Source organism: Phacochoerus africanus, chromosome 7 (genome assembly GCF_016906955.1).
Source record: "Phacochoerus africanus isolate WHEZ1 chromosome 7, ROS_Pafr_v1, whole genome shotgun sequence".
In the NCBI taxonomy this organism is placed as follows: Eukaryota; Metazoa; Chordata; class Mammalia; order Artiodactyla; family Suidae; genus Phacochoerus; species Phacochoerus africanus.
This window is the reverse complement of record NC_062550.1, coordinates 4,393,029-4,410,840: the sequence shown is the minus strand read 5'-3', so window position 1 is coordinate 4,410,840 and position 17,812 is coordinate 4,393,029. Positions and strand designations below refer to the sequence as shown.

General features: G+C 55.2%; 1 protein-coding gene across 3 annotated transcripts in view; it reads left to right on the top strand.

Moving 5' to 3' along the window:
* The window catches only part of ARHGAP8 (Rho GTPase activating protein 8), a 51,159-nt gene that overhangs the window by 1,848 nt on the left and 31,499 nt on the right, over positions 1 to 17,812 (top strand). For all 3 annotated transcript variants that reach the window (XM_047786015.1, XM_047786016.1, XM_047786014.1), the window contains 3 exons: positions 13,122 to 13,237; positions 13,691 to 13,810; positions 16,271 to 16,414. In XM_047786015.1, the coding sequence (XP_047641971.1) occupies positions 13,708 to 13,810; positions 16,271 to 16,414 (247 nt within the window). In that variant the 5' untranslated portion in view covers positions 13,122 to 13,237; positions 13,691 to 13,707. Of the gene's footprint in view, positions 1 to 13,121; positions 13,238 to 13,690; positions 13,811 to 16,270; positions 16,415 to 17,812 lie in introns of those variants that run through there.

The window sequence follows — 17,812 nt, the reverse complement described above, 5'->3', positions numbered from 1 at the left end:
GGGTGGGGACATTCCAAGCCTACCAGGGAGTGATTGCCTTCAGTGAGAGCAGCTTGGGCCAGAAAAAGGATGCTTTCAGTTTCTTTTCAGACAAATTACTTAACTTTTCCCTCAATCCTTTGATTAAAATTAATGGGAGTTCCCTGGTGGCCCAACAGGTTAAGGATCACGGGATAAGCAGTGTTGTCACAGCTGTGGCACGGGTTTGATCCCTGGCCCAGAACTTCTACATCCAAAAAATAAATAAATAAATTTTTAAAAATTTAAAAAAATACATTAAAAAAATTAATGTGTGCAGTTCCCGTTGTGGCTCAGTGGTAACGAACCCAGCTAGCATCCATGAGGACACGGGTTCGCTCCCTGGCATTGCTTTTTGGGTTAGGTATCCTGCAAGCTGTGAGCTGCAGTGTAGATCGCAGGCGTGGCTCAGATCTGGTGTAGGCCGGCAGCTGCAGCTCCCATTCGACCCCTAGCCTGGGAACTTCCGTATGGGACAGCTTCAACCCCTAAAAAGACCAAAAAAGGAGTTCCCGTCGTGGCTCCGTGGTGAACGAATCCGACTAGGAACCATGAGGTTGCGGGTTCAATCCCTGGCCTGCTCAGTGGGTTAAGGATCCAGCGTTGCTGTGAGCTGTGCACGTTGCAGACACTGCTCAGATCTGGCGTTGCTGTGGCTGTGGTGTAGGCTGGCAGCTACAGCTCCGATTCGACCCCTAGCCTGGGAACCTCCATATGCTGCGGGAGTGGCCCTGGAAAAGACAAAAGACAAAAAAAAAAAAAAGGAGTTAATGTGCACGGAAGATGTGCCCTGTGTATCCAGAGGCCTCCCAGGGTACAGGGGAGGGTCCCCTTCTTGCCTAGCAAGGTGGGAGTGGGCGTGGCCTCAGATGCCCAGGTGGGGCTCGGCTGCAGGTGAGCAGCAGGTGAGCGTGTCACTCCAGCTGTCCTCCCCTGGAGGCTCCTGGATTTGCTGGCAGCTGGGTCTGGCCACTGTCCAGGTTTCTGGGTCCCCGGAAGGCAGGAGGCCTGGCTGAGCCACGTCCCCATTGTCTCACGTCTCCCAAGGGCATCAGATGCAGCAGGGAATCCGAGGTTCAGAGGGGATAATGCGGGCATCAGTGAGGGCAGGGTGGGGCGCTGGTTACCGCTGGCACCTGCCATCCCCGCCATGGGACTGTGACTTGCTAACCAGAGGGGCTCGCCGCTCCGAGGAGAATTAGGACGAAAAAAAAAAAGAGTTCATTTGCGTAAAGTGCCCGAAACAGGGCGTGGCCCCTCTGTAGGTGTTTACAGTTGTTAGTGGTAGGTGCCCCCCCCCAAGCTTCTCAGGAACTTGTTCTGGCCGGGGCAGGGGCCAAGTGGCTCTTTCTTCAGTGACCCTGGACGGAGCCAGAAGTTTGTTTCAGTGGAGCCAGAGACCGGCCATCAGAGGAACTGGTTTGGCAGGTTGGGAGTCTGGAAACTCCTGGCAGCTCCCTTCCCCCACCTGGTCATAAAGCCAAAGCAAGCACAGGAAGCAGCGGGCCCGGGGACATTGGTCATCTGGGTGGATGAAGCCGGAGGGCAGCGGATTGGAGCACGGGGCATATGTGGGGGCTCCTGGAAAGCACCTCCTCTCTGGGCTCTGATCTCCATCAAGTTCCAGGGGCCTCTGAGACCCCTGCTGTGAGGGTCTCTGCTCCTACCGTGTCCCGAAAGCTCCCAGGACCACATTTGGTTCTGTGCTGTTGTAACACATCGCGTGTTAGGTAGGAGGGCTTATGAATGTACTTCTTCTTTATAGAGAATTTCAGCTACTCAGAAGTAGGCAGGACCTCATAGCAGCAACCACGGCCATGCCTGGCCTGGGCTTAGCCCCAGCTGCTTTCCTCCCTCCATCTGCTCACCCCCCCACCGCCCCCACTCTTGTGGTACTTCATTTTATTTTATTTTTATTTTTGGCTGAACCCATGGTACGTGGAAGTTCCCCAGCCAGGAATCAAACCCACACCGCAGCCGCAACCTCAGCCACAGCAGTGCCAATTCCAGGTCCTTAACCTGCTGAGCCACCAGGGAACTCCTGCCATGTTACTTTAATACTCGTGCTCCATAAATACTGCTGTGTGCCTCCCCTTTTATAAGTTGACCACATGCTATTACTACACTGAAAACAATGAATAAAAATTCCTTACAATCCACTTCCCAGTTATTCTGATTCCCTGATGCTTCCAAAATAAAAATTTCTTTTATCAGGATCCAAATCAGGTTAATCTGTCTTCTTCTTCTTTTTTTTTTTTTTTTTTTTGTCTATTTTAGGGCCACACCCGAGGCATATGGAGGTTCCCAGGCTAGGAGTCAAACCTGGGCTGTAGCTGTCGGCCAACACCACAGCCACAGCAACGTGGGACCTGAGCCCTGTCCGCAGCCTGCATCATAGCTCATGGCAACACCTGGATCCTTAACCCACTGAGTGAGGCCAGGGATTGAACCCATGGGTACTATTCAGGTTCGTTACCCTCTGAGCCTCAAGGGGAGCCTTGTAGGGTTTTGGATTTTATTCCAAGAACCACAGGACGCTGTTGGCACTTGCAGGTGTCGTGGGAGGTGTGGGGTAGGCCCTTGGGGCATTGAGTGCAGAGCTGGGGGAGTTTAGGATGGAGAGTGTGGGCTCTAGTGTCGCTTAGGGAGGAGAGGAGAGGCCCCCCCACCCCACAGGTCTGGGTCTGGCTGGGGGAGGCTATGGCAGAGGCCCCAGCTGTGTCCTCTCCCGGGACAGAGCAGCTTGGAGGGCACGCAGTGGAGCCAGCGAGTTGGGAGTGATGGTGAGACGGGGCAGGAAGGTTTTGAATGCTGGGCTCTGTTGTGTGGACTTTGCTTGTTCTCTTAGGGAACAGACCCCACCCCCACCCCACCCCCACCCTAGGTTCCTTTCACGTCTTGGGCTGGATGAGTGCTGGGACTCCAGCATGAATCAGAAGTGGTCCCGGCTGTCAGTGAACACACAGTAATAAGTCAAGAGAACACCTATGGGAGTTCTTGTGGCACAGCAGGTTAAGAACCTGACATAGTGTCCATGAGGATGCAGGTTCGATCCCTGGCCTCACTCAGTGGGTTAAGGATCCGGCATTGCCGCAAAGTGCAGTGTAGTTTGCAGACATGGCTTAGATCTGGTGTTGCTGTGGCTGTGGTGCTGGTCGGCAGCTGCAGCTCCAATTCAACCCCAAGCCTGGGAGCATCCGTATGCCATGGGTATGGCCCTAAAGAAAATAAATAAATAAAAGAGGACACATGGACACATGGTGTAGGCTGTTGAGGGCTGCCAGAGTCTAGAGGAAACTCTGGGAGCCCTGGATCTGGGGGCTTCTAAGGCCTTTTGACTGTAACAGCAGAAAACCCAACTCTGAACTAGCCCAAAAGTCAAGGGGGACATATTGGCCCATGTAACTAAAATGGTTTGTGGATGCTTTGGAGATCAGGTATGGCTTGATCAAGGGTTAGCAATTTCCTGCCTTTTTGTAGATTGCTATATCTTCAGGGTGGTAGTGAATTGGCTATAGCCATTCCAGTCCACATCTTTATACACAGCTGGGTGGAGAGAAACTCCTCCAATAGGCATCTCTTGAGAGCAAATGATCTTTCCCAGAAGAACCTGGAAAGATGTTCCTGGTACCTCATCAGCCTGAATGAGCCCATCCCTGTGGGCAGGAAAAGTGCCATGTGCTGGTTGGCTCAACTTGGCTTCCCCAGCAAACCTTTGAAAAGGGAGCCAGGCGTGCTCAGGTAACCAGGCAGGCCCGGGGAGGTGCTGTGACTCAGCTCCCTCCTTGCAGCTGGAGGGCTGCGCAGGTGAGAGGTGCACACCTGAGGGAGCACCTGGGTACAGGGGCCGGGGCCACAGGGAGGCTGGGAGGAGTGTTGAGGCTGGTGTCTACAGAACCACAGGAGGGGGCTGGGTGGCCCCAGCAGCTCTTTACAGACCCCTTCGTCCTTTCCCAGCGCCAAGCGGGGCAGGTCACGGCACATTGGGTCTTGCTGCTGACCCCTTCGGGTGACTCACCCAGGGGAGACACATGATAGGCAGGTGCCTTCTCGCCGGTGTCCGGGTCCCAGTGGTGTTTGGTTCTTTTTGTTTGTTTGTTTTGGTTTTTTTCTCCAGTGGTGTTTGTGACGATGGAGGGTAGGTAGTGGGGTCGGTCTCCATACATTTGTGACAGAGCTGAGATAAAAGGGTAAACAAAAAAGCAAACCAAAATACTTACATTGGTCTTTATGGGCTGCAGCCTAGAGACCCTAGAATCCCAACTCCGAGGGGCCCCCTTCCCAGCCCTCAGACCTGGACTCTGCACCCCTCACCCCAGCTGGGACCCTGTGCCAGCCCCTTTCTCTCCAGGTCTCAGTGCCCTCCCTGGGTGGCCCCAGGCCTGCCCCTCCTCCCCGCAGACCCCTTTACCAGACGCCTCGTCCACAGCTGAGCCCCAGGTCAGGCACATACGGCCACTGCTCACGCACCTTGCACGTCAGCTGTGCCACTCAAATTAAATTAGGTGCTAATTTGCCCGAGGTGAGTAGGTGATAATTTGTAGCTACAGCATTAAGATAATTGCCGTGAGGGCCTATTTGTGTAACGTGCAAACATTTTAATAGCAACAAACCACTTTGCCATGAATTAGTTTCAATTTGCTATGAATTCTCTTTAGAACCGTCGGGGGATTTAAAACCTCTTTTGCGTGACGGCCACGTCTCCAGCTGGTGTGGCCTCATGATGCTGGGGGCTCCTTGGTGCCCATGTCCCCATCCTCGGGCTCAGAGGGAAAGGGCTTGGCAGCAGGAGGTTCAGGAAGGGCTCGAGGTGCGAGAGGGCGAGGGCAGGTCGGGGGGATGGAGCTGGTGGGCTGAAGCCTGCTGCCCAGGAAAAAGGGTCCACTCATAATGTCTGGTTGATTTTCATTTGATCTCGGCATTTGTGGGGGTGCCTGCACACGCTGGGCCGGGTGCTCGGGACCCTGTTTGTTTGAGCAAGTCCAGGCGGAAGCCCAGACCCTGCCTCTGAAGGATCACAGAACTAGGTAGAGCTCGGACCTGCCCGTGATGGCACAGATGCTAGCAGAGTGTGGGAGGCCCTGCCTCTCTGGTGGGGAAGGAGAATTCTCTCTCTTTCTTTCTCTGTTTTTTTTTTTTTTTGGTTTTTCTTTCTGTCTTTTTAGTGCTGCACCTGCGGCACATGGATGTTCCCAGGCTAGGGGTCAAATTGGAGCTGCAACTGCCAGCCTACACCACAACCACAGCAACACAGGATCCGAACCGCATCTGCCACCTACACCGCGGCTCAGGGCAACACCAGATCCTTCACCCACTGAGCGAGGCCAGGAATCTGTCGCCTGAAAAAATGCGCTCCCTGAAAGTTGAGTTAAGTTTTATTTGGGGTGAAATTAGGACTTAAGCCGGGCGACAGCATCTCAGACAGTAGCCTTGAGAATCCGCTCCGAGGAGGTGAGGGGGAAGCTAGGATACAGGAGTTTTTGCAAAAGGGAAGGTCTAGGAACCAAAGGTTTGCAGATCCCCAGATGCACAGAAAAAGATGTACAGTAAAACCAGTTTCTGTGGGAAGATGCCAAGGTCTGGGCTTTCTGGAATCACTTCTTCGAGGTGCCTCTCAGCGGGATGGGGGGGGTCGTCTTTGTGTCTTTCCCTCCAGGCGCCCTGGCCCAGGCTTGGGCGTGGCTGTTCTCACGTGGACGGTGACATCTTTTGTCCACTTCACTGAATTCCTGCCCCGCAGAGGAAAGGGGGAATCTTGATCTAAGTCTTAAAGGGCGGGGGCAGTGCCCGCAGGAGGGCACACATTTTATGCAAGGTCCCCCCCCCACCCCACCCCCCCGCCCCCGCTGGTCTCGGGAAGGTCGCCACTCGTCATAGACACCAGTCATCATGCATCATGGACGGATTCTGGTGCTTTTCTAGATATGAGGAGATGCAAGAATGGGGTCCATAAAGTCTTCTAAAATGTGTCTATCCGTCTGCAGATCTGCTCTTCCAGTTTTCCCAAAGCACAGGGTGCCCCCTCCTGGTCTCCCCCCGAGCACCCCTTGGGGGAGGGTTGGGGGGTGCTGCGGGTCGGCAGCCGCTGGGGCTCCTGGTTTGCCCCAGGGAGAGGCTGATGGCAAGGGCCAAACCTCCGTTCGCAGACCAAACCCGAGTGCTCATGGATGCTAATCGGGGTGTTCCCCCTGAGCCACGATGGGAACTCTCTCCCTCTCTCTCTTTTTTTGGGGGGGCCTTGACCATGGCACCCAGACGTTCCTGGGCTAGGGATTGAACCCCGAGCCACAGCAGTGACAATACCAGCTTTCTAACCGCTGGGCCATCAGGGAACTCCAGGATTCTCTTAACAGAGATCAGAAGGATGAACCGGAGCTGCCCTGCAGTGGGGACAGTGCTGTAATACAGACGTAGGTTTGGGGTCCTCGTCCTCGGAGTTCCTAAAACCCTGCGAATTTCCTGCCGGATGGGAGTGAATTTTGTTATTCTCAGTGAACCCTTTTGACCTTCCCTGAGGCTGTGCTAATGTGGTGACTCAAGGTGAGGCCCTAGAGGGTCAGAATGGGGCTGGTCACCCGAGGACCCACCCTCCTGATTAGAGGCTTAGAATTATCAGCCCCACCCCTCAACCTCCTGGAAGGTGAGGGGGGCTGGAGAGGGCGTATAATCAATGGCAAGGATCTCGTCACTTCTGTCCCTGTAATGAAATTTGGGTAAAAACTCTGGAATCCAGAGGCAAAGGGACACATCCCATGCTGGAGGCTGGTACCCGGCGAGGGCCCGGAAGCTACGGGCACAGCCCACCCCCATCCCTGGCCCTGTGCATCTCCTCTGCTCTGCACTTCCTGAATGGTGTCCCTTATTTTATTTATTTTTTTTTCTGGGCTGGACCTGCAGCATATGGACATTCCCAGGCTAGGGGTCCAATCAGAGCTGCAGCTACTGGCCTACACCACAGCTCATGGCAATGCCGGATCCTTAACCCACTGAGCAAGGCCGGGGATCAAACCCACAACCTCATGGATACTAGTCGGGTCCGTTACCGCAGGGCTACCAAGGAACTCCTGAATTGCATCCTTGAAAATAAACCAGTAATCACAAGTAAAGCACTTTCCTGAGCTCTGTGCATCATCCTAACAATTTACTGAATCAGTTAGGGGATCATGGAATCCCCTGAATTTGTAGCCAAGTTGAACAGAAGTGCAGCTTGCAGGGGGATGGGGCCCTTGGACTGGTGTCTTGGAGTTCCCCGATGGCCTAGTGGTTAAGGATCTGGCGTTGGCACTGCCGTGGCTCAGGTCACTGCTATGGCACAGCTTCTATCCCTGGCCCAAAAACTTTCACGTGTAGCAGGCATGCGCCCCCCCCCCCTGCCGCCCAAGAAAAGATATTGAAATGAAGTTAAGGAACTAGGTCCTTAACCTCTAGGTTGCTGCTAACTCCGGGTAGTTTATGTCAGAGTAGGAGGATTGCAGGACACTGACTTGGGGTCAGAGAATCAGAGAATTGGTATTAGAAGAAAACACTGGAGTTCCCGTCGTGACACAGTGGTTAACCAATCCGACTAAGAACCCTGAGGTTGTGGGTTCGGTCCCTGCCCTTGCTCAGTGGGTTAACGATCTGGCGTTGCCTTGAGCTGTGGTGTAGGTCGAAGATGCGGCTCGGATCCTGCGTTGCTGTGGCTGTGGCGTAGGCCAGTGGCTACAGCTCCGATTGGACCCCTAGCCTGGGAACCTCCACATGCCGCAGGAGCGGCCCAAAGAAATAGCAAAAAGACAAAAAAAAAAGAAGAAGAAGAAAACACCCCTGGGGGGAAAGAACAAGGCCCCAGGAACAGGCTGTGCAAAGGCCCTGAGGGAGTGGGACCAGTGCGGGGGGGCCTGGGAGGGGCTCAGGTGGGCAGGTTCGTGGCTGGAGCCACGGGAGCCAAAGGGCAGAACGTCCAGGATGCGGGAGTGTGGGGTGGGGATGAGGCTGGACTGAAAACCCGGGCTCCTGAGCCCGCCTTCCTGTCGCTAAGCTGCAGAGGGAGAGACTTTTCCTTCATCAGTGATTGCTCGCTGCAGGGGGCTGGGTCCCCAGAGCCAAGTCGCGTTCAAAGATGCCTGGGAGGCAGATGCCGCTCTAGGTCGGGGATATTGGAAGTGGCAGTGTGCGTGGGGCCAAATTCAGGTATTTTAGGTCGGGGGGGAGGGGAGGGAATCATTAGAACTTCTACCCCACAGCACAGAATTTGTGTGTCCGCAGACATGAATTATTCTCTGTTGCTGTCGCTTACCTACAACTCTCAGAGTCGTGAACTAGCTCCAGATGACTATCAGGGGCCCACAGGTCCTCTGCTCCCGGCCAGGCAGTTTCCCATCGAGGCTCGGCTGCCCCCACTTAAGGGAGAGGCCGCCGTGGGACTGGTAGTGAGTGCCGGGAAATTGATGGGCGAGATGAAATAACCCTTCAAGATAGCTGATGTTGGGGGGCCCCACTGTAAAGACGGGGCTTGGAGTCACAGCCACACCCGGGTGCAGTGTGAGATACAAAGGTGTGACAAAATCAACCTGGTTGGCGCCAGTGGTAGAATGTCCCTGCCGTTACTTTCCTCCTGGCATTAAAAAAAAAAAAAAATTGACATTTCTATATATATGTTATTTCCTACCATATCTGGAGCCATTTTGGTTCTAGGCTGGATGTGGGAGTCCTGGTCTCAAGATCCAGCACCACTGACTTGCTGTGTGGCTTTGGACAAGTCCCTTTCCCTCTCTGGGCCTCCATTTTCCTGCTGTAGGATGAGAGTTGAGGGCATAAGATATTCGCCGTGACCCTTCCTGGTGCACCGTTTTATGATTCTGATATTTCTTGGGAAGGCGGAATCAGCATATGAGAGACCTGTATCCGTCAGGTTCTCCAGAGAAACAGAAGCAGCAGGGGGGGTCTTTATATATAAAGAGATTTGTCTTAAGGCGTCAGGTTGTGCAATTGTGGGCACCAGTGAGTCTAAAATATGCAGGGCAGGTCAGCAGGCTGGAAGCTCAGCAGGAATTCTGTGTTGTCAAGGGAGCCTTCCTTCTCTGAAATACCCTGGGGTTTGCGCTTAAAGCCTTCAACTGATTAGACAAAGCCCACCCACGCCTTGCAGGGAAATCTGCTTTATTCAGAGTCAACCGATTGTAAATGTCACTCACATCCACAAATACCTTCACAGCAAGATCTAGACTCTGGTGTTAGAGCAGACAGTTGGGCACCATGGCCCAGCCAGGCTGACACATAAAATCAGTCATCATAGGGAGTTCCCACTGTGGTTCAGTGGGTCAAGGACCCAACAGTCTCCCGAGGATGTGGGTTGGATCCCTGGCCTCCTTCAGTCGGTTAAGGATCTGGTGTTGCCGTGAGCTGTGGTGTAGGTCGCAGATGTGACTCGGATCCCGAGTTGCTGTGGCTGTGGTGTAGGCCAGCAGCTGCAGCTCCTATTGGACCCCTAGCCTGGGAACCTCCATATGCCGTGGGCCCGGCCCTAAAAAAAAGAAAAAAAAAAATCAATCATCCCAAGGCTGGTGGGACCAGCATATCGGATACAGGAGCTCTCTGTTCCATGGGCACCTCCCAGTGGGTCAGAGCTGCTTGGGGCCCCTGGACCTGGAGTGGACACACAGCTGTGTGGTGCCTGGTGGCAGCAGGACGCGGGCCTCCCCGAGGAAAGCCCAGGCAGCGGGGGTGGGCTTCCTTCCCCTGCGCTGGCCACATGTCCATCCTGCAAGGGGTGGGGTCCCACTGACCACGCACCGCAGGGGCTCTGGTCCAAGCCCGTGGAGGAGCCGGGATGGTGGGAGAGCCTTATTTGACCCTCCACTGTGAGCCTGCGGGGCGGGGGCTCCCAGGACTCCTCCCGACACTTACCCTCACCCCCCTGCCAACCGTTCGTTGCCACAACAAAGCACGGATTTTGTGTGACATGCTCAGGCGTGGGTGTGCAAACTAAAACCGATCACGCTGCTTGTGCTGTTTGAGATGGGCAGTCGGGGTCAGGGTTTTGAGCTTGCACAGCAAGAGGAGGAGGAGCAAAAAATCACTGTTTGGTTACAGCAGAGTCTGGAGGAAAAACAAAGCCTTCTTGGCTTCAGCGGCTCTGTGACCTCAGGCTGTGCCACCTGCCCCAGTGTGGCCGCAGTCCAGCCCCTGGGGGCCGTCCAGCCAGCCTGGGTTGTTCACCCTGGTGGTTGGTGCCTCCTGCCAGGCTTTGAAGCAAGAACGTTCCAGATGTGTTTCCTCCACTGCGGGCGAGTCCCCCAGGAGGTGCCCCGTGTGGCAGGTCAGGGGCCCTGGCACCTCAGAAGCCTTATTCCAGGCTAGCCCAGAGAGGGGCATGCGGGTCTGGAAGCTGCCTGTGTGGGGGTGATGTTGGCGTGGAGACGGTGGCCTCCTTCCTTCAGACTTAGGGAGCCCCTCCCACCTGTCATGAGAGTGTTGACAGCCCTTGCACCCCTTGCCTGGCCGTCAGGCCGGTTGGTGACCAGGAACAGACAACCAATGCGCCCTGAGCTCCCAGCTCCCCGGGCTCCCGGCCAATGCTCCTGGCAGACCTGCTGCCTGGGCGGGGCCAGGGCTGGGGGTGTGGCCAGTGGAGTTTCTTTCCTCGCTGTCACTGCGAACAGAGGGTGGCTCTCTGCCTGGCCTAGGTGTCACCCCACTGCCCTCCTGAGTCCCCAGTGAGTGGCTCCCAGCTTGGGGAAGGCTGGATTTGGAAGCGTGGAGAAGGTGGGAGGTGGGGCCAGGTGGGCCCTGCAGCCCAGCCCCTCAGCCACCACATCTGCCTCTCCTGCAGGAACACAGGGAAACGGGAGGCAGGCCCTGGCTGGGGGCAGGGCGCTGTGGGCTGGGGTGGTGGAAGCTGGTGGTTGAGGGGTGATCTAGAACCTTCGTCTGTTGGAGTAGGAAGGGGTGTCATGGGTGTTGTGGGGGGCTTGCTGGAAGTGATGGCCCAGAACTGCAGGCACAGGAGAGCCAGGGCTCGTGTGTGTATGTGTGTGTGTGCGTGCGTGTGTGCGTGCGTGCATGCGTTTGTGTGTGTGTGTATGTCTCCTTTCTGAATTCCTTCTGCCATGAGACAAGAACCTTTCCGCTGGCACACAAGCGACTCCTGAGACCTTGCCTGTGGTTCCTGGGGTCTCTCTCTCCAGGGGTCTCTGCCCCTCCTTCCCTTCCCTCCCCCTGTGCTGGGCTCCCCCTCCTGCCTGGCCTGGGTCTTCCACCAGCAACCAGCTGGGCTCTTCCTGTGTCTCAGCGCAGAGAGGGCACAGCCCTTGGCAAGGCCACACAGCCATCCGCAGCAGCAGAGTCCACCTGATGAGAGGTGGCCTGGGTTGCAAGGAGCACTGAGGGGCTGGGGTACAGTAGGGGGTACAGGGAGGAGGCTGGTTGGCACAAGCCAGAACATGATCCCTGGGGACAGCAGAGAGCTGTCAGAAGAGACACTCGAAAAACCCAGGTTTAGGAGTTCCCTGGTGGCCCAGTGGTTAAAGATCTGGTGTTGTCACTGCTGGGCTCCGGTTCCATTCCTGTCCTGGGAACTTCTGCATGTCACGGGCACGGCCAACCCCCCACCCCCAACAAACCAGGTTTGCTGTGCCAAGGGAAGGGAACCTGTAAAGAGATAGGAGTCCCAGGAGGGGCCTGGGCCTGACGCGCGTGCTGTGTGACTGTGGGCCGGTGTCTGCACCTCACTGGCCTCAGTTTTGTTCTCTGATCAATGGGAGGCGGGCTGCCTCGGATGATGGAGCCGGGCGGGGCTGGTCCCTCCTTCCCTCCTCCAGCCATTTTTATGGAAATTGTTCAGGGTACAGAAACGTGGGAGAAAACACACGTTTTGCCTTGATTTGGAAATTGGTCCTATTCCCCATGGGCTTTCTTGGTCTCTGTCTCCCTCTTAGCTGAGCTCTTGGCAGCTAAGTGGCAGACTCCCCGCTCTTCCCTGCTGGCTGTTTCAGCATCTGAGGGGAAAGACATTCTCCTGGATAACCTGGTACCTTTCTCAGATCTAAGACAATTAGCCGTAATTCCTTTAATATCATCAACCGTTCAGGGCACGTTCAGATTTCCTCAGTCGTCCCAGAGGTGTTTTCACTGCTCGGAGTTCCCACTGTGGCACAGTGGCTTGGGAGTCTGACTGCAGTGGCTCAGGGCGCGGGCTCGATCCCCGGCTGGCTCAGTGGGTTAAGGATCTGGTGTTGCGGCTCAGCCCGGGAACCTCCACAGGCGGTGGGTACAGCCCAAACAAACAACAGATGCTTTCATTGCTGCTCTAGAAGCCAGATTTCCATCACCCCAGTCGATTTTAGGACAGTTTCTTCACCTCAAAAAGAGCCCATGCTGGGAATGCCCTTGTGGCTCAGTGGGTTGAGGACCGGGCGTTGTCCCTGTCGTGGCTGCAGATTGATCCCTGGCCGGGGACTTCTGGCTTCTTTCACTTGGCATAGTATTTTCCGGTTCTTCCAGGTGGGAGTGCTTCATTCTCTCTTTTTTTTTTCTTTTTTAGGGCCACACCCGTGGCACATGGAGGTTCCCAGGCTAGGGGTTGAATCGGAGCGACAGCTGCTGGTCTACACCACAGCTGCAGCAATGAAGGATCCAAGCTGCGTCTGGAACCTACACCACAGCTCACAGCAACGCTAGATCCTTAACCTACTGAGCGAGGCCAGGGATGGAACCTGCAACCTCATGTTTCCTAGTTGGATTCGTTTCTGCTGCACCATAACGGGAACTCCTTCATTCGATTTTTTTTTTTTTTTTTGTCTTTTTGCCATTTCTTGGGCTGCTCCCACGGCATATGGAGGTTCCCAGGCTAGGGGTCGAATCGGAGCTGCAGCCACCAGCCCACGCCAGAGCCACAGCAACACGGGATCTGAGCCGCATCTGCGACCTACACCACAGCTCATGGCAACGCCGGATCCTTAACCCACTGAGCGAGGCCAGGGATCGAACCCGAAACCTCATGGTCCCTCGTTGGATTCGTTGACCACTGCGCCACGACGGGAACTCCCTTCATTCGATGTGATGACGAATAATACTCCGCTGTTGGGATACCAACAGGGAGTTGTGTGTAACGATTTCTGCAGGTTTTGAAGCAGCCTCCTGAGTACAGAACAACCAGGTGGTAACTCTCGCTGTGCGGCCGTGACCAGCTCTGATTCATCGTCGCTGGCCTCAGCTACCCCTCCGCAAAGTGGGACCAGTGAGTGCAGACTGCTGAGGGGGGCGGCGAGGCAGGAATAAACGAACAAGGCTGTCCTTGAAGTGCGAGGGCCCTGGAAGCGTGTCCCCTTTCCACGTGCCCCCTGACCACCTCCTTCCACCCGGCTCTCCCGGGACCTGGGGCTGGTGGGTGAGGGGGAGCCCAGTCCAGGTGCCCCCGTGTGTGGGCAGGGCCGGCAGAGGAGGAGGTGACACACAGGGGCCCACACATGCCGTGGATGCTGCATCCAGGGCTCCGGCTCCAGGGACCGCGAGTCGTACCTGGAGGGCGATTCTCCCACGAGCGGGGGGCGGGGCTGGGCAGGTCGAACACACAGGGGGTCCGAGGTGCTTTTCTTCTGATCAAGGGGGGCCGCATGACAGGCTGTCCTTTGTTCCTCAAGCCCGGTGCACGTGTGTTAAATGTCCCCGGCTTCCGTGTGCTTCTCCCCAGGGCATCAGAGAGAGCCCATGCCCGGATCCTCGGGAGCTGACATCCGGACCCTGCGCCCGGGCCGTCCTGCCCCCCAGCAGAGTGTGTCCGGGCTGGCCTTGGAGGAGCTGGCCGAAATAGGTAAACTATGTCCCTTTCCAGTCTCATCCCGGGAGAAGGACAGCACCGATGCACATTTATTTGTTTTTTTAACAGGGAAAATACTTAGATGGCTTAAAAAAACCTAACCCTCTAACAAGTGCTCAGTCCTTCGTCCTTCCGCCCATCCTGGGTCCCCCACCCCCACCCCAGCGAAGCATCAGGGACTTTAGTCTTTCCAGAGCTGTTTTACGCAGATTCAGATGAGCCCCCGTGGATGGTGAGCCCCCCCTTCCTGGGTTGTGAGGCCCACATGGAGAGGTATCATTCACTGCCTATTGCTGCCCTCCAGAGTGCCAGGTTCTGTACCCCCATTTCACAGTCGAGCAAACTGAAAGTGGCTGGAAAACACGCCTGAGGGTGCCTGGTGACAGGGGCCAGGATAGGAGGTCAGGGAGACCCCCTTCACGGCGTCCCCTCTTAGACTCGGTTAAGATCACGTCTGTACATGGGTGAGTGAGGGCTGGTACTATGGCTGCGTGGGGCCAGGCTGTTTTGCTCATTTCCCTGGAGGGCAGATTTCTCCTCGCAGTTTGCAGTAGCCAGGGCAGATCTTAGGAACCTGCCGAAGACCTGGAGCCGCAAATAACGCTTTTCCGCCTGCATCGGCGCCAGCGTTTCCTACCCGGGTGCAGGAAGCCCTGGGTGTCGCTTTGGCTGCTTGACCTGCTCCCGGGAACCTGTGGTTTTGCCCACTGGTGTCCGCTCCTCACTGCTCCAGGCACACAGCAGGTTGAAGTTCCTTCTCGGTCCAGCGGATTTGGTAGCGTGGCGGTGATGCCGAGTTTAGGGGCTAGAAGTAGCTCTGAGACGCAGACCGACCTGTGCCAGGAAGGGCGCCCTGTCTCCTTCCTCCTCCGCCTCCTTAAGACGGTCCAGGGGTCATTCCTTACGGTGGTGCCCCGAGTGCTGTAGCAGTTTATTCTTTTCTTTTAATTGAAGTATGGTTGATTGATAGTATTGTATCAGTGAGTCAATATTTTAATAGATTATACTCTATGTAAAGTTATTCTAAAATAGTGGCTCTATTCCCTGCGCTGCACAATATATCTTGGTAGCTTATTTATTTGTTTGTTTATTTATTTTTTTCTTTTTAGGACTGCACCTGCAGCATATGGAGGTTTCTAGGCTAGGAGTCGAATTGGAGCTACAGTTGCCGGCCTACACCACAGCCACAGCCATGCAGGATCTGAGCTGCCTTTGAGAATTATACCACAGCTTGCAGCAACGCTGGAGCCCAAACCCACTGAGGGAGGCCAGGGATTGAACCCACATCCTCACAGACACTATGTCAGGTTCTTTTTTTGTGTGTGTTTGTAGGCATGTGGAGGTTTCCAGGCTAGGGGTCAATTTGGAGCTATAACTGCTGGCTTACGCCACAGCCACAGCAACATGGGATCCGAGCCATGTCTGTGACCTACACCACAGCTCAGAGCAACACTGGATCCTTAACCTGCTGAGCGAGGCCAGGGTTCGAACCTGAGTCACCTTTGCGCACAGGTCCTTCCACCTGCATTTCCCTTCCAGCAGAGCCCAGCGCAGCCCCCTCCACCCCCTCCTCCACACTTTGCTCCGATGTCACCTGCTTACTCAGACTTGACACGCTCCCCCAACTCTGCGTCCCCCTCACAAGGCCCCATCCTCCACTGGCATTGGCCCTGATGCCTGGCATTTCTCCGTGGTCTGTTTCCTGATGCCACCAAAGGCCAGCCCTGGAGGACAGACCTCATGTGTTCCCTGGGGCTGCTGTATAAAGTCCCACCGAGTTAGTGGCTTCAAAAAGCATTGTCTAGAATCCCCATTGTGGCTCAGCAAGTTAAGAACCCGACATAGTGTCCGTGGTCCATGAGGATGCGGGTTCGATCCCTGGCCTCACTCAGCGGATGAAGGATCTGGCATTGCCAAGAGCCTCGGTGTAGGTCACAGAGGCGCCTTGGATCAGGCGTTGCTGTGGCTGTGTCATAGGTCAGCAGCTGCAGCTCCAATTCTACCCCTAGCGCAGGGACTTCCATATGCCATGGGTGTGGCCCTAAAAAGGAAAAACAAAACCCCAAAAGAACACAGCACGGTCCAAAACGCACTTCACCGGCTGGGTCCATACTCCCTCTTGGGCTCCAGGGGAGAATCTGTTCCCTGGCCTTTCCCCCAGCCCGTGGCCCGTCCCACACCCAGTGGCCCAACATCCCAGCGTCCTCCCGCTGGCCTTTCAGCTTCTGTCCTCACGTCTCCTCTGCCTCTGACCCTCCTGCCTCCGACGTGTAAAGACACTTGTGATGACACTGGTCCCGCCTGGATAATTGGCTCTCACCTCAGCTGTTACCTTCGTCCCACGTGGGGGCACAGCTAAGGCAAGGTGCCTGTCCTACAAAGACTTCAGCAGCCTCCCTCCCTCCCTCCCTCTCCTCCGGGAATACAGCTGATTCTGCTAATCCTCTGCCGTAGAACTGCAGAGAGATGAGGAGGCGGCTGCTGCCCTGGGCACAGTGAGAAGGCCCTTGGTGGCACCCTCGGCTGGCCCGGACCCTGCTCTGAGCATGAATCACCCCTTCTACGATGTGGCCAGACACGGCATCTTGCAGGTGGCAGGTGAGTTCCAGCTGGGTGATCCCCTTCCTGTGGGCCCTATGACATGCGACGGCGTGTCAGGGCTGCCTCGCTCTGGCTTAGCTGTGCCTATGGCGTGCAAACCACACAAGAACAAAAGTACCTGCCAGAGTTTTGAAAACACAAAAGACACAGCTGTCTGAGCATCGCCCGGGGGCTCTGGGAAGCCACTGGGCAGCATCTTGCCACTGTGTAAAGAGTGGGAGGCCAGAATTAAATGGGTTGCTTTATTAAGCAAGGACACCGTTATGCTACATTTCATCAATAGCAACAAACAAGTTCCCTGGTGGCCTCGTGATTAAGGACCTGGGGTTGTGACTCCTGTGGCTTAGGGTTTCGGTAGAGAGGGATGCAGGACTGGATGAGGGGGACATGCACCCACAGATTAGATGCCCACAAAGGAAGGCGGGAGGAGGTCCTGCTGTGGCACACTGGGTTAAGAGTCTGCTGCCGTGGCTTAGGTCGCTGCGGAGATGCAGGTTCGATCCCTGGCTTGGCACAGCGGGTTAAAGGACCTGGCGTTGTCGCAGCTGTGGTGCAGGTCGAAGTTGTGGCTTGGATTCAGTCCCTGGCGCTGGAACTTTCACATACCGTGGGTGCAGCCATTAAAAAAGAAAAGGACTACAGGAAATATAGTTCTTTTTCATAAGACATAAAAAATACATTACATTGGAGTTCCCGTCATGGCACAGCAGAAACATATCTAACTAGGAACCATGAGGTTGCAGGTTCCATCCCTGGCTTCACTCAGTGGATTGAGAGCCCAGCATTGCCATGAGCTGTGGTGTAGGTCACAGACAGGGCTCGGATCTGACGTTGCTCTGGCTGTGGTGTAGGCTGGCCACTGTAGCTTTGATTTGACCCCTAACCTGGGAACCCCCATGTGCTGCGGGTGCGGCCCTAAAAAAAAAAAGGCAAAAAAAACCCACACATTATATTAATATGCAATAGATTTTTATTTAATGAATGAATAAGTATTTTCAAATTTCATTTTAGGTTTCTAAATGTCTGTTTTTGTTTTTTTGGCTCTTTAGGGCCACACCCGAGGCATGATGAAAGTTCCCAGGCTAGGGATCGAATTGGAGCCACCGTTTGTTTTAATTGAAGAGCGCTTCCTCGAGGTCCCCAGTCGTTTTTAAGAGCGTTAATGGGCTCTGAGACCAGAAAGCTGGGGAGCCACTGGGGAGACCCTCCAGGCACATGCACCTGTGCCCTTGAAGAGAATGGATGGGGGCTCCAAAGTTCAGTTGGGTCGGCTGGTTGGTAGTGTCCAGATCGTCCACCACCTTAGCCACTTTTGCGCCTGTTTCCATCAGCTATGGAAGGAATAGTCAGAGCTCCCGTGACTGGGATTTGTTTATTTTTCCCTTTGGTTCTGTC